This window comes from Agrilus planipennis, unplaced genomic scaffold, assembly GCF_000699045.2.
Source record: "Agrilus planipennis isolate EAB-ADULT unplaced genomic scaffold, Apla_2.0 scaffold153, whole genome shotgun sequence".
In the NCBI taxonomy this organism is placed as follows: Eukaryota; Metazoa; Arthropoda; class Insecta; order Coleoptera; family Buprestidae; genus Agrilus; species Agrilus planipennis.
This window is the reverse complement of record NW_020438996.1, coordinates 217,108-231,486: the sequence shown is the minus strand read 5'-3', so window position 1 is coordinate 231,486 and position 14,379 is coordinate 217,108. Positions and strand designations below refer to the sequence as shown.

At 38.2% G+C, this 14,379-nt stretch overlaps 2 protein-coding genes across 2 annotated transcripts in view; both read left to right on the top strand.

Annotated features, from left to right (window-relative positions):
* The first annotated feature begins 9,481 nt into the window (after positions 1-9,481).
* LOC112904794 lies at positions 9,482-12,616 on the top strand. The gene is made up of 2 exons (XM_025975772.1): positions 9,482-11,784; positions 12,050-12,616. Exons 1-2 carry the CDS (start codon positions 9,488-9,490, stop codon positions 12,060-12,062), a joined length of 2,310 nt encoding a protein of 769 aa, XP_025831557.1. The 5' UTR covers positions 9,482-9,487; the 3' UTR covers positions 12,063-12,616.
* A 148-nt stretch (positions 12,617-12,764) lies between these two features.
* Positions 12,765-14,379, top strand: part of LOC112904799 — a 32,378-nt gene continuing 30,763 nt past the window's right edge. Inside the window, exon 1 of the mRNA XM_025975780.1 lies at positions 12,765-14,357. Within this exon, the coding sequence (XP_025831565.1) occupies positions 12,765-14,357 (1,593 nt within the window). The remainder of the gene's footprint in view (positions 14,358-14,379) is intronic.

The following is a 14,379-nucleotide window of genomic DNA, read 5'->3' as shown; positions in this document are numbered from 1 at the left end:
CTGTAGCTACCTCGAGTTTTTTGGTGGAAGCCATCTCAGAAACGGTTGGAGATAGGCTTCTGAAAAGGTCAAAAATCGTCGTATCGCAGGCTTTAAAGACGTTTTAGACCATCCTCAAGTTTTTTGGTGGACACCATCTCAGGAACGGTTAGAGATAGGCCTCTGAAAAGGTCATAAATCGTCATATCGCATGCTTTAAAGACGTCTGAGACCATCCGTTTTATTGTCATTCCACGCATAGAAGCTGTAGCTGCCTCGAGTTCTTTGGTGGACGCCATCTCAGAAGCGGTTGGAGATAGGCTTCTGAAAAGGTCATAAATCGTCGTATCGGATGCTTTAAAGACGTTTTAGATCATCCGTTTTGTTCTCATTCCACGCATAGGGACTGTAGCTACCTCGAGTTTTTTGGTGGACGCCATCGCAGAATCGGTTAGAGATAGACTTCTGAAAAGGTCATAAGTCGTCGTATCGCATGCTTTAAAGACGTTTTAGGACATCCGTTTTATTCTCATTCGACGCATACTGGCTGTATCTACCTCGAGTTTTTTGGTGGACGCCATCTATGAAACGGTTAGAGATAGGTTTCTGGAAAGGTCATAAATTTTCGTATCGCATGCCTTAAAGATATTTTAGACCATTCATTTGATATTCATTCCACACATCGAGGCTGCAGCTACCTGGAGTGTTTAGAAACGGTTAGAGAAGGGCTTCTGGAAAAGTCATAAATCGTCGTATCACGTGCTTTAAGGGCTTTATAGACCATCCGTTTCATCCTCATTCCACGCATTGAGGCTGTAGCTATTTCGATCTTTTAAGTCGTATCTGCGTCACAGCTCCCCAAATCAGGGGCATGGTCTGTCCATCAACATCGTTTCCAATTTTGGACCTTTAGAAGACATTTCCAGGTAATATTTCAGCTGAAAAGTTTGGTCCATGCCCTTTTGTCAAAAATACCAGAAGCTCTTCAGGAAGGCGTTCTGGAATTGTTGTAAAATGGGGGTGGAGCCTGTATTTGTTTGAATTTCCCGCTTAAAGCTATTGCTTATTGAATGTCATCAAACGAGATGTCGCTAGAATACTGAAAAGCGTCGTTTTCTCTGTAAAAGAGTGTGTAATTTGCAGCTATTGTTTTTTGTCTTTTAAATTTTTTCTATAGATGTCGCAGGAATGTCGAAAAAAAATGAAGCCTGGACAAGGTTATACCAGATGAAACTTGAATTTTCCCTCCAACATGGGCTTTGGAAGTAAAATAACTGTAACGGTGGTTCATCTGGTTTTATCAGAACTTTAAATCATAAACCAAACAAGCTAATTGCTCAATGAATTTTGCTGACAATATTACTGTTTACTTATAATTGCGTTAATTCTAATTACAAGCGGTTTATACTTAGAAAATAAATAAGCTTTACAGTAAATGTTGGAAGATTACTATATACGAGCATTACATTTGGTACTATATTTGATGAAATATGCATATCCCTATTATAACATAATGGTACAAGGTATTAGAAAAACATCACTTAACTTGGTTTATGACCGTCTTATATTTCTTTACATTGCATTTTTTTCTGCTTGAGAAAAAGTGCTCTGTTTGTTAGCGATAAACTTTTTTCTTTTATCATGAGTGGTGAAGGTCAGATGTTTGCTCCAGTGTGTTTATTATTAATATTGTAGCGACCACGAGCGCGATTGTGTGCGGTCGGGCATACGTGTTTGAGTGGCTTATCGATTCGCCGACTAGCCGCGGGCGCCTTTCTTCATGTGCGCCGTATCTGTAAACGTGTGTGTCGTACCTGCGTTCCGGGAAAGTAATTAAACTGTTCAAAGGAGACAAAACTTTTCCGGACGGCTCGAGAAAGTTCCAGAAAGGACACAAAGGAGTATATAAAGGAAGGGATAATCGCCGAGAGAGCAGTAGAAATAAATTGACCGTTGCAGAAGTGGATCTAGAAATAAACTGACAGCGCAGTGAATAGTGATATANAAAGGAGACGAAACTTTTCCGGACGGCTCGAGAAAGTTCCAGAAAGGACACAAAGGAGTATATAAAGGAAGGGATAATCGCCGAGAGAGCAGTAGAAATAAATTGACCGTTGCAGAAGTGGATCTAGAAATAAACTGACAGCGCAGTGAATAGTGATATATCAACAGTAGTGTAAATAAATAGAATAATTCATAACCTAAGTTTAGTAATAATTTAATTGTGTTTTTAAGGTATTTTATAATAATTAGTGTAAATAAATAGTTTTTGTCGTTGTGAGTCTTAAAAGTTAATTTGTTAAACCCACGAACATTACAATATTTTTCTTGTTTTCAGAATTACTGAATTTCATTAATAATTTGATAATCAATAAATATACAGTACCGGAGTTAAGTTAAAACAATGTTTACATTTGATAATAATCATTTTAAATTTTTAGGGAATTTTATTTTACAAAATAAAAAAGGAACAACCTCCCCCTGGTGCTATTTATGTAACCACGATTTACCTTGGTATGTAGTAACATTCATTACATATTATTACAGTCATAGTGATTTTTTGTTATTTATATTCACTTATCAATGTTTGAATTTGTACACACATACATTTTTCTTACTTATTTTATTGTTTTATCCAAAAAGGCCGATGTGTATGATTAGTTTAAGGAGGTATGTACAAGCATTTATTGTATATGTAGCATATCTATATAGGACTTTTTTTCTTTTCATGTTACCTGAGGGATGACCGAACAAACTAAACATTGTTCAATATNATAACTTCCTACAGGCATTTCTGTTGCTCTAGTTTTATATTTTCTCTTATCAATTATTTCTACAGAAAATTTAAGAATTTCATTAGTTTTACTATCACCATTGTCGTTATCACTGTCATCCGTTATCTAATAAAATTTATTATTTCTTGTATCAATGTTAGGTATAGCGTTTTTTATATCTAGGTCTATTAAACCAATATTGTACGAAGAATTCTCATCCAAGTGGTGGATAAAAATCATTACTTAAAATGAATGAGCATGAGGGTTAAACGAAGTGATATTAATGCTGCGGTAGATATTTTTATTGACAAATTGCAATTTCATATTAATTCAACAACCGAAACTTATACATGTCGCGATGCGAAATGAATGGATGACTTAATTAAATCTTGCAAAATTAAAGACAAGCTATACCGTGATCATAAAAAAGATCCTGGTAATATAACGTTGAAAGACAAATATCTGTCGTATAAGAACTAAAAAATGAAATTCAGGTAGCAAAAATTGCGTACAATAACCGACTTCTTAACAATACTTCTAATGGTAATAGGAAACTCTGGGGTTTTGTATATCTGAAAACTAAAGGTAAAAAATCTGATCGTTTTGAGATAGAAAAAAATTTAAATTAAAGAAACAAATTATGTAGAAAGCAAAAAAATATTGCGAATGAATTTAACAAATTCTTTTCCTCGGTGAGTCCAGAAATGGCAAAAGAAATTTGATGACGTCTCTATTCAACCTCTTGATAGTGAACAAACTACAATACAAAACACTATATAACTTTATCCTGTCACTGAATCAGAAATTATGAGAGTAATCTCACAATTGAATGGTTGTGGTAGGGTAAGATAACCGATTCTAGCACAGAGGAGTAGGTAACTGACGAAACGTCATCGAACGTAAACGTGTAACTGTTAAATGGTTACTGTTAAACGGTTGCTGTTACTGGTCACGTGATGTTATTGGCTCTTGGCGATGTCAGTGAGTGTAAGCATTAATACATATGTTGTTGAATTTATACTAGAAAGAATGCGGATTTTGAAAAGAAATTATTTGGTGGAGAGAGGGAAAGAAGTAGGGATACGTTTAGGAGGAGGAAAGAAAGGTGGTTGAGTAGAAGGGAGTATAAATGAAAGACAACCAAAGGAGTATTGCACATAAAAGGTAGATGTGTGAAAATTTAAGTGTGAGAAGTAGCGGCAACTGTATCCATGACGTGTGTGGTGGTGTAGAAGACGTACAATATTGGAATATTGTTGAACATGTGAAGGTTTTGGATGAAGTACATCGTAATGTCGTGTTACATAGAGGAGACTACGTGGATAGACAGCAGTACAGTGAAAATAAAGCAATAAGGTATGTAAGTGACATCAGTCGGATGAAAGAGTGGAGCGTAGCCCGTGAACTGTTTGAGTGCAAAATTAACTATAAAGCATGTTCTGCTTACGTGTTGTACTGCGATAAGAATAATCTTCGTTATCTACTTATGTGTGGGAGTTGCCGGTGTGGAGCGAACAATGGTAGAATAATATCGTTGTATACGCGAATACCGAATTTGTGGATGTTAGAAGTTCACCTCCACGACGAAGTCCACATTCATTGCGGATGGTGCGGAGAGATTTGCAGTTGCGAATTTGTTTGCACCCATAACCATCATTTAAGGAGGGATAGTATATTTGAAGAAGGTTATGTGAGGGAAATTTGTAATAATATCGTAAATGTTGATGGAGCGTAGACATGTATATACTACAATTTGTTCTGAAATAAATGATGATGTAATGTGGAAGTAGATTTAATAATAACAACATGTAACAGTGGTATATATGTGAAGAAGTGTGTCAAGGTCAAAAGTATGGAAAAGGAAAGTTTGGTAGGGAAGGGAAGGGAAAGGAAATCTGGAAAAAAAGTTAGTGCAAGGATGATGTCATCATAATGGAGCGAAAGAGATGACGCCATTGTTCTGCAGAAGTGCAGAGTAGGCAGGAAAGTGTGTGGGTATTATCGATCTCATAAAGAAGACCCGACTTTTCGCAGAGGTATTAGTGAACCCCCTGACGACAAGGTAGACAGCAGGAGTTCACAACATCGATGTGATGCATTCTACAGCTGTGACAAAAAAGTAGAGTTGGACGAGTGAGTGGTATACGAACAGTTACGTAATAAGATGTAGTATAAGAACAGAAGAAACATATTTATAAAATCCGTCAACGTAATAAACGACGTAATAAAAGTGTAAAACGGACCATTTATTAATTGTTTTGAAGCATAAGGAGAAATAATCCTGCAATAAGTTATGTTCTTAAAAGATGCTACCCAAAATAAATTATTGGAATTTAAAAAAAAGCGTCTCCTAGGAAAGATAAAATCGTAAATAATCAGGTATTATCATATTTCATCATTTACAGCTAATGTTATCTCCGTACATGTTGCTGTATTACCACTTCTAACACTCCTTTACCTACCCCGTTTACCCTATTCTTTTTTTTGTTTTTTATTGGGTTTATTTAGTTTTTTTTTTACGATTTTTAATTACTACACCCTAATTATTACTATAAACTAATTACAATACCTACATACTTACTACAAATACACTTAACACTTAACCATTCACACACACTTTTCCGCCGGATCTTTGGGTACATCCGCCAACTGCTGCGCCAGCTTTTGCGCAGCCACACAGAGCCGCTCATCCCTCAGGCGTTTCGTTTCCACCTCATGCCCTAGGGCGTCTTCTTCGAGCCACAACCTATGTTCTTCTTCCACTAGTTGCGTCTTTTTCTCCGGTAGCTGCAGGAGTTCTCTTTGAAGACGAGTGACCTCGTCTTCTAAAATAGTCCTGCACTCTCGCACTTGGGCAAACTCTGTGCTCACCTTACCGCGAGCATCGCGCTTCCTCTCCCAAGCTGACATCAGTGCCCCCATCTTTTCTCGCGCATGATGAGCACTTGGCATGACGCCTTCTAAACACTCCATCTCCTGCGAAAGCGTCATGGGGGTGTCGGGCAGAGGTGATATAGGTGATATACACCACAGAGGCATAGTCACATCTGTGGCACATGTACTTTTTCCCATCAACTCTTCCCGTTGTTGCAATGTTGGAGCCGTTGTCGTCGGTGGAGGCAGCGTTTCTGCCGGGGTCGCCGTGCTTGTGGTGGACATCGTCCCCGAACCGCTCCACGTCGGAGACGCAACGGGACTTCGGTATCCTTAAATTTTTCCCAACCATTCTTTTTAAAAATCTTACCGTCCACTTCGCACAATGTTCTAAAACAGAATGATACAATGCTCCCCGCTTACCAACTACTCCCCTCGTACCCCCCACCCTCCTACTAAACAAGTTTTTCGCCTCTCAACCACCATCGGAATGTGGTTTGCAGACGTGACGTCATCCGCACAGTTAACACCTGCGTTTTCGCGTACTACGCATGCGTCAAATGTTCGCGAGTATGGTTGTTCACTCAACGAAGCTGCTCGCATGAATTTTCTGTAAACTGCCTTCCAATTTACGTGTGGTGTAAATTAATAACATATTATCAACTACTAATTATTTATAATATATTTATGAAATACACATTTACTACATTATCAGCTTCAACCACTTTACTAAACACTATAATTTCCCTCCTACCCACTATCTTTTGCCTCACTCACACTACATCGAGCAACTTCCTTTTTTCCCATCGTTTGGAGAAGATGTCCTACCACTACATCGATACGTACCGTTTCTTACACAACCTAACAATAATTCTACAATCTGTAATTTTACATTTGTCGATGAATCCCCCGTGAAGCCTGGCTGCAGTATACTTGCATCACACATATTTCCTGTTGTCAGTGGTCTTCCGCATTCGTAACAATAATGATGATGTCTACCGTGAACATGTAATACGAACACGAACACTAAATCCTCACATTTACAAACCTCCTGCCCTACACCGTCTTCTTCGTAGCAACTGCTACACAACACCAACGTTGTATTTTCATGTAAGTTTAGCAACACCTTCCCTTCGGTACACGTGTATTCGTTAATGTTGTCACACACACTACGTCTCAGAATATGTTTGCCGCATTTTAAAATATAAAAGTTAATTCTCGTTTTGATATCTTCGTTGTTTATTTTCAACAAAATAATTTCCCTTGGATTCAGTTCCGCGACAAAACATTTGGCGACCGTGACAGGACTGTTTTTGGGTTATTATTATTGAATTATTGGTTTTTGGGTGTTGTATTAAAACGAGAAAAATGGAACCGTTGGAGAAGAAGAGTGTTAAGAATTGGTTTTACGAAGGCCCTGAATTCATTACAAGTGATGTTGGACAATGCAGAATCTACAATTGCAAGTTTGAGAGTCGCGTTTTGTACTTTGGAAGATAAGTTAACCGATTTAAGTTATTGTCAAGTTTCTATAATTGAGGCCATATTAGAGACCGCTACCGAGACTGAGTTACAAAAGGAGTACGATGAAGCAGATGAGTACAAGCATAGGTTTTTAACAGCCAAATACTTGTTCACCGAACGTACCATGGGTGATAGTAATTTAGTGCAAAATTTGGTTGATTGTGCGGTCCCGTCGGGTTCTTCTAACGGTGAAAACAAGAGACCTTATAAGTTGCCGTCGATAGAAATTGTTAAATTTAACGGAGACATTCGTGAGTGGCAGTCTTTTTGGACTTGTTTCAAGAAAATACATGAGGACAAAGATATGTGCAATGAAAACAAGTTCCAGTATTTGAAACAAGTGGTTGTGCCACCAACTGGAAGCAATTATGATAAGGTAATAAGAAGTTTAAAGAGTAGGTTCGGTCAAGACTTTTGATTGAAGTTAACGTGCGTGAATTGTTGCAACTTGTGCTGCAAAATGCTATTAAAGGACGTGGTAATATTTCACTTTCAAGCTTGTATGATAGATTGGAATCTCATTTGAGGGCTCTGGAAAGATAAGGAGTTACCACGGACAAGTACGCGACAATGTTGTATCCGTTAGTAGAATCTTCCTTGCCGGAGGACTCATTGCGCTCGTGGCAACGCAGTGACGCTGGGAAACACAAGTCGGACGCGGAAGATGAAAAACCGCGATCCAAAGACAGACTCACCCGTCTTATAGAATTTATCGAGAGGGAGGTATAAAGTGAGTTGCGAATTTCGTTGGCGTTGCAAGGTTTTAATGTAGATTCTGGGCACGAATCTGATATTAAGAAATCTAAGCCGTATAAATTTCATAGAAGTATTCCGAGCGCGATGGGTTTGTTAATGACCAAAGGAAAAGACCACACTTGTATATTTCGCGACGCAAAGATCACGAAAGTGAGGGTTGCAATAAAGCTAAACGAATGAGTTTATCGGGTAAACAAGAGTGTGTGAAAGGAGCTCGTGCGTGTTTTAAATTCCTTAAAATGGGGCATGGTTTCAAAACTTGTCGAGTCCGCGTAAAATGTTCGCGATGTGAACGAAGACACGTGAGTTTGATGTGTCCAGATGAGAAACCAAGAGAACAAAGGGATGAAATTGCGAGTGCAGATACTTCCGCGCCAGTGTGGAAAGAGTTGAATTGTGTCGCGAGCATTTCTAATAACAAAATGGTGTTCCTGCAAACATTAAAGGTGAACATTTACAGCGATCACAAAGATTTTACGTGACGAAAGAAATAATCGAAAAATTGGGTTACCAATCGGTGGGTGAACAAAGATTAAGTCATATGCTTTTCGGTGGCGGGCAGTCGGAAGTTGTCGCACACAAAGAATGTCGTGTACGAATGCAAAGTTTAGAGAACGATTTTGCATGTAATGTCGTCGCCCTGGACCAAGAGGTCATTTGTGGTCGTATAGAACCTATTGAGAATAAAAAGTGGCTTCACGAACTAAACGAATTTAATATAAGATTAACGGATGTATGGGACTGTGACGATCCAATATCGATTCTTATCGGCGCCGATGTTGCGGGAAAAATATTGACCGGTTGTCGTAAAGAACTGAAGAGTGGTTTAGCAGCTTTCGAATCGTTGTTAGGTTGGACCATTATGGGCGCAGTAAGAAAAGAAAATGTACGGGAAAACTCTACTGTCGCCGCGATATCGTTGTACGTTAAAAATTGCGATTTGAAAGATTTGTGGTCTCTAGATGTGTTAGGTATAAGAGATCCTATGAAAACAAGAAGAAGTGATGTACAGAGAATTCTTGAAAACCGTTTTTATCAACAGTGAAAATCGATATGAAGTACAGTTACCATGGTCGGAAAACCACCCCCCGCTGTCCGACAATAAAAGTGTTGCTATTAAACGTCTACAAACTACTACGAAGAAGCTTAGGATCGAAGGAAGATATGAAGCCTACGATGCGGTATTCACAGAATGGTTAGCCGAAGGAATCATCGAACGTGTGTTAGACAAGGAGATGGACATTTGGGGACACTATCTACCACACCGTCATGTTGTTAAGGAACGTAGTACAACTGTAATTCGACCCGTTTTTGATGCCTCTGCCAAACAGCCTCTTTCACTTAATCTGAACGAATGCTTACAAAAGGGACCCAATCTCATCGAGCAACTCCCTTCTATTTTATTGAGATTCCGGGAAGGGAATATAGGTGTAATAGCAGATATTAAAAGAGCTTTCTTACAGATCAGTATTGATCCTAAAGATCGAAATTTTCTAAGATTTTTTTGGTATGATGATCAAAATAATTTAATTGTACTACGTCATTGTAGGGTTGTATTTGGTATATGTTCCAGCCCATTTATGTTAGGCGCAGTAATTGAATTACATTTGAAGGGTATTCTTGAGTCATTACAGAATGACTGTAAATCGATTTTTACTCGTAGTAATATTGAAAAATTGTTAAATGATTTCTATGTTGATAATTGTGTAACCAGTGTAAACTCGACTACTCAATTAAATGAATTTATGTATCAGGCGAGGAAATCGATGGAGCTTGCAGGTTTTGATCTTCGCGGTTGGGAATATAATGGTGATGTTTCCACAGAGAGTATCACTCCGGTTTTAGGCATTATGTGGGATAAGAAACGAGATGTATTATCTTTAAATGTTGAAAATTTAGAAAATTTAGATTTACAGAAAATAACTAAAAGAGATATTTTGTCTTGCGTACATCGTATTTTTGATCCGTTGGGTTTTGTTTGTCCCGTAACACTTGGTCCGCGGATATTATTGCAAGAAGTATGGGCAAGAAATCTCACGTGGGATGACGACGTCGGTACTGAAATTAAAACTCGCTTTATAAAATGGTACGAGGGAATTATTGAATTAAATAAAGTAGAGATACCGCGTTGTCTCATCGGAGGAACGGATTCGCACGATGAAATTAGTTTGCATACATTTTGCGATGCAAGTAAATCGGCATACGCGGCTGTTATTTTTATTCGCATAAAAGATAGTGAAGGAGTCAAAGTTAGATTCGTACAAGCTAAATCGCGAGTTTCTCCTATGAAAAGTAAGGAAAATGTACGTAATAGTATACCACGTTTAGAATTATTGGCGGCAAACGTTGGAGCGAGATTGGCTGACGCTACGACAAGAATGTTAAATACAAAATTTGTAAATCTTCATTTTTGGTCAGATTCATCGACGGTAATAGCGTGGATACATCGTGAACACAACTGGAGTACATTTGTTCATAATCGTGTAAAAGAAATCCGCGAAATCTCAGATCCTAAATCTTGGCGGCATGTTCCGGGTAATTTGAATCCCGCTGACCTTCCTTCGAGAGGGTGTACTGTAGAGCGTTTATTATCATCGCATTGGTGGGATGGGCCGGAATGGTTATATAGAGATTCTGAGGATTGGCCGAATAGTAACGTCGATCTATTGTATAATGAGGAAGAAATACAATCTGAATTGAAAAAGAGTGCAAAGCATGGCAACAGTAGTTGTTTAGTTGCAATATCAGCTGAGCCTAAATTATTAAAAGTTTTGGAAAAGTTTTCGAATTATTCTAAGGTTTTACGTATAGTTGCATGGATAAAAAGATTTATAAACAATTGTAGGAATAGTTCAGGTAAATTACATGAAGACAGTCTAGGCTGTGCGGAAATTATGGCCGCAGAGAAAAGCGTATTAAAAATGTGCCAAGAAAATTTAACAGATTTTGAGAATAGAACCAATAAACAGTTTATGTTATTTACGGATGAAGATGGTTTAGTTCGCGTAAAAACAAAAATTGTACTCAGAGAAGATTCGTTTAATTTCAAGTGTCCATATATTCTACCCAATAATATTAGTATCATTACTTTGATTGTAAGAGACAAACATGAGAATTTAAATCATGCTGGTGTACAGATTACATTAAATTCATTAAGAGAGAAGTACTGGATATTAGGGGGTAGGCGAATAATTAGATCCGTAATTAGAAAATGTGTAGTATGTCGTCGTTATGAGGCCCAGCCTTTAAAATCGGTTCCGGCACCACTACCATTAAATCGCGTTAGGGACGCGGCGATATTTGAGGTGATTGGTATAGACTTTGCCGGGCCAGTATATCTCGAAAGCGCGAAAAAGGCTTGGATATGCATTTTCACATGTGCAGTTTTTAGAGCTGTGCACTTGGAGTTAGTAAATTCATTAAATGTAGCGGCAGTACTCATGGCACTTAGACGATTTATAGCTAGAAGGGGCAGGCCCAGCATTATCTACAGCGATAACGGTACAAATTTCAAGGGGCTTAATAACGAATTAACCAAATTAGACTACAAAAAGTTAGGAAGTACCGTTGCACTACAAAAAATAGAATGGCGATTTAATCCTCCCACTGCGGCGTGGTGGGGAGGATTTTGGGAGCGCCTTATAGGAATTCTGAAAAAATTATTACGTCGGACCCTTAGAAGAACAAGTCTGGATTATGAGGAAATGTCAACTGTTTTAGTCGATTGTGAGGCTATAATTAATTCAAGACCGATAACATTTATGTCAGATGTTGAGACTGAGTTCAAACCATTGGCTCCATCGGATTTCTTACAGGAAATAAAAGAGATAGGGGTTTTGGACTTAGATATTATTGAAACAAATAAAATAAATAAAAGGTATGCGTATAGGCAAAAGTTGAAAGAGGAGTTAAGACGCAGATTTAGGAGTGAATATTTAGGAATGTTAGTAAAACAAAAAGCTAATGTAAAAAATACTGATAAGATTAGTGTAGGGGATATTGTGTTAATAGGAAGTGATAACACTAAGAGACTTGAGTGGCCATTGGCTAAGGTTACGGATGTGATTCCAGGCAAAGATGGAATTATTCGTGTGGTGCGATTAACGACAGCTTCGGGCGAGTTAGTGCGACCGATACAAAAGGTTTTTCCGTTAGAATTAAATTATGACAGTGTTAACAATTGCGTGAAAAACTCTGTGCAAGAGGAACAAGACATATCGGAAAATAAAGTCCAATGTATCAAATCAATTGAAGGTAATAAAGAGAATCCAGTTGAATGTAAAGAACCCTATGTAACTAAGACTGGCAGAAAGGTTAAGAAAGTCGAACGATTAATGTATTTTAATTAGTCACTAGTGTTAGTTACGTTTATTATTAATGTTTTTTTGTTTTTTGAGATAAATAATGCGTTTTATCTCAAGGTGGGGAGGATGTTGAATTTGTAAGGATTTAGTTGTTTTTTTTGCATGTTTTGTCATGTCTGTTTGATACGAGCGGTGTCTAGCTCAAAGGCAAGTGCCGCGCTGGGGGCTGCGATGTCTTGCACAACAGCATTTGTGTTTTTGATTTGTTTAGTCTACCTATCGTGGTGGAAATAAGAATAAGTAAAATTTGCTATGTTTAGTTTAGTCAGTAATAGATAGTAGTAAGCACAACATGTATTGAAGTAGTCTTGTTTTCCGCATTTTAAAATATAAAAGTTAATTCTCGTTTTGATATCTTCGTTGTTTATTTTCAACAAAATAATTTCCCTTGGATTCAGTTCCGCGACAAAACATTTGGCGACCGTGACAGGACTGTTTTTGGGTTATTATTATTGAATTATTGGTTTTTGGGTGTTGTATTAAAACGAGAAAAATGGAACCGTTGAAGAAGAAAAGAACTGTGTTAAGAATTGGTTTTACGAAGGCCCTGAATTCATTACAAGTGATGTTGGACAATGCAGAATCTACAATTGCAAGTTTGAGAGTCGCGTTTTGTACTTTGGAAGATAAGTTAACCGATTTAAATTATTGTCAAGATTCTATAATTGAGGCCATATTAGAGACCGCTACCGAGACTGAGTTACAAAAGGAGTACGATGAAGCAGATGAGTACAAGCATAGGTTTTTAACAGCCAAATACTTGTTCACCGAACGTACCATGGGTGATAGTAATTTAGTGCAAAATTTGGTTGATTGTGCGGTCCCGTCGGGTTCTTCTTCTAACGGTGAAAACAAGAGATCTTATAAGTTGCCGTCGATAGAAATTGTTAAGTTTAACGGAGACATTCGTGAGTGGCTGTCTTTTTGGAGTTGTTTCAAGAAAATCCATGAGGACAAAAATATGTGCAATGAAGACAAGTTCCAGTATTTGAAACAAGCGGTTGTGCCGGACTCAAGAGCAGCGGAGTTAGTTAAAAGTTACCCACCAACTGGAAGCAATTATGATAAAGTAATAAGAAGTTTAAAGAGTAGGTTCGGTCAAGACGAACTTTTGATTGAAGTTTACGTGCGTGAATTGTTGCAACTTGTGCTGCAAAATGCTATTAAAGGACGTGGTAATATTTCACTTGCAAGCTTGTATGATAGATTGGAATCTCATTTGAGGGCCCTGGAAACATTAGGAGTTACCACGGACAAGTGCGCGGCGATGTTGTACCCGTTAGTAGAATCTTCCTTGCCGGAGGACTTATTACGCGCGTGGCAACGCAGTGACGCTGGAAAACACAATTCGGACGCGGAAGATGGAAAACCGCGATCCAAAGACAGACTCACCCGTCTTATAGAATTTATCGAGAGGGAGGTACAAAGTGAGTTGCGAATTTCGTTGGCGTTACAAGGTTTTAATTTAGATACTGGGCACGAATCTGATATTAAGAAATCTAAGCCGTATAAATTTAATAGAAATATTCCGAGCGCGATGGGTTTGTTAATGACCAAAGGAAAAGACCACACCTGTATATTTTGCGACGCCAAAGATCACGAGAGTGAGGGTTGCAATAAAGCTAAAAGAATGAGTTTATCGGGTAAACAAGAGTGTGTGAAGAGAGCGCGTGCGTGTTTTAAGTGTCTTAAAATCGGGCATGGTTTCAAAACTTGTCGAGTCCGCGTAAAATGTTCGCGATGTGAACGAAGACACGTAAATTTGATGTGTCCAGATGAGAAACCAAGAGAACAAAGGGATGAAATTGCGAGCGCAGATACTTCCGCGCCAGTGCGGAAAGAGTTGAATTGTATCGCGAGCATTTCCAATAACAAAATGGTGTTCCTGCAAACATTAAAAGTAAAAATTTACAGCGATAATAGAGAACTGATTGCGCGCGTGTTGATTGATAGTGGATCACAAAGATCTTACGTGACGAAAGATATAATCGAAAAATTGGGTTACCAATCGGTGGGTGAACAAAGATTAAGTCATATGCTTTTCGGTGGCGGGCAGTCGGAAGTTGTCGCACACAAAGAATATCGCGTACGAATGCAAAGTTTAGAGA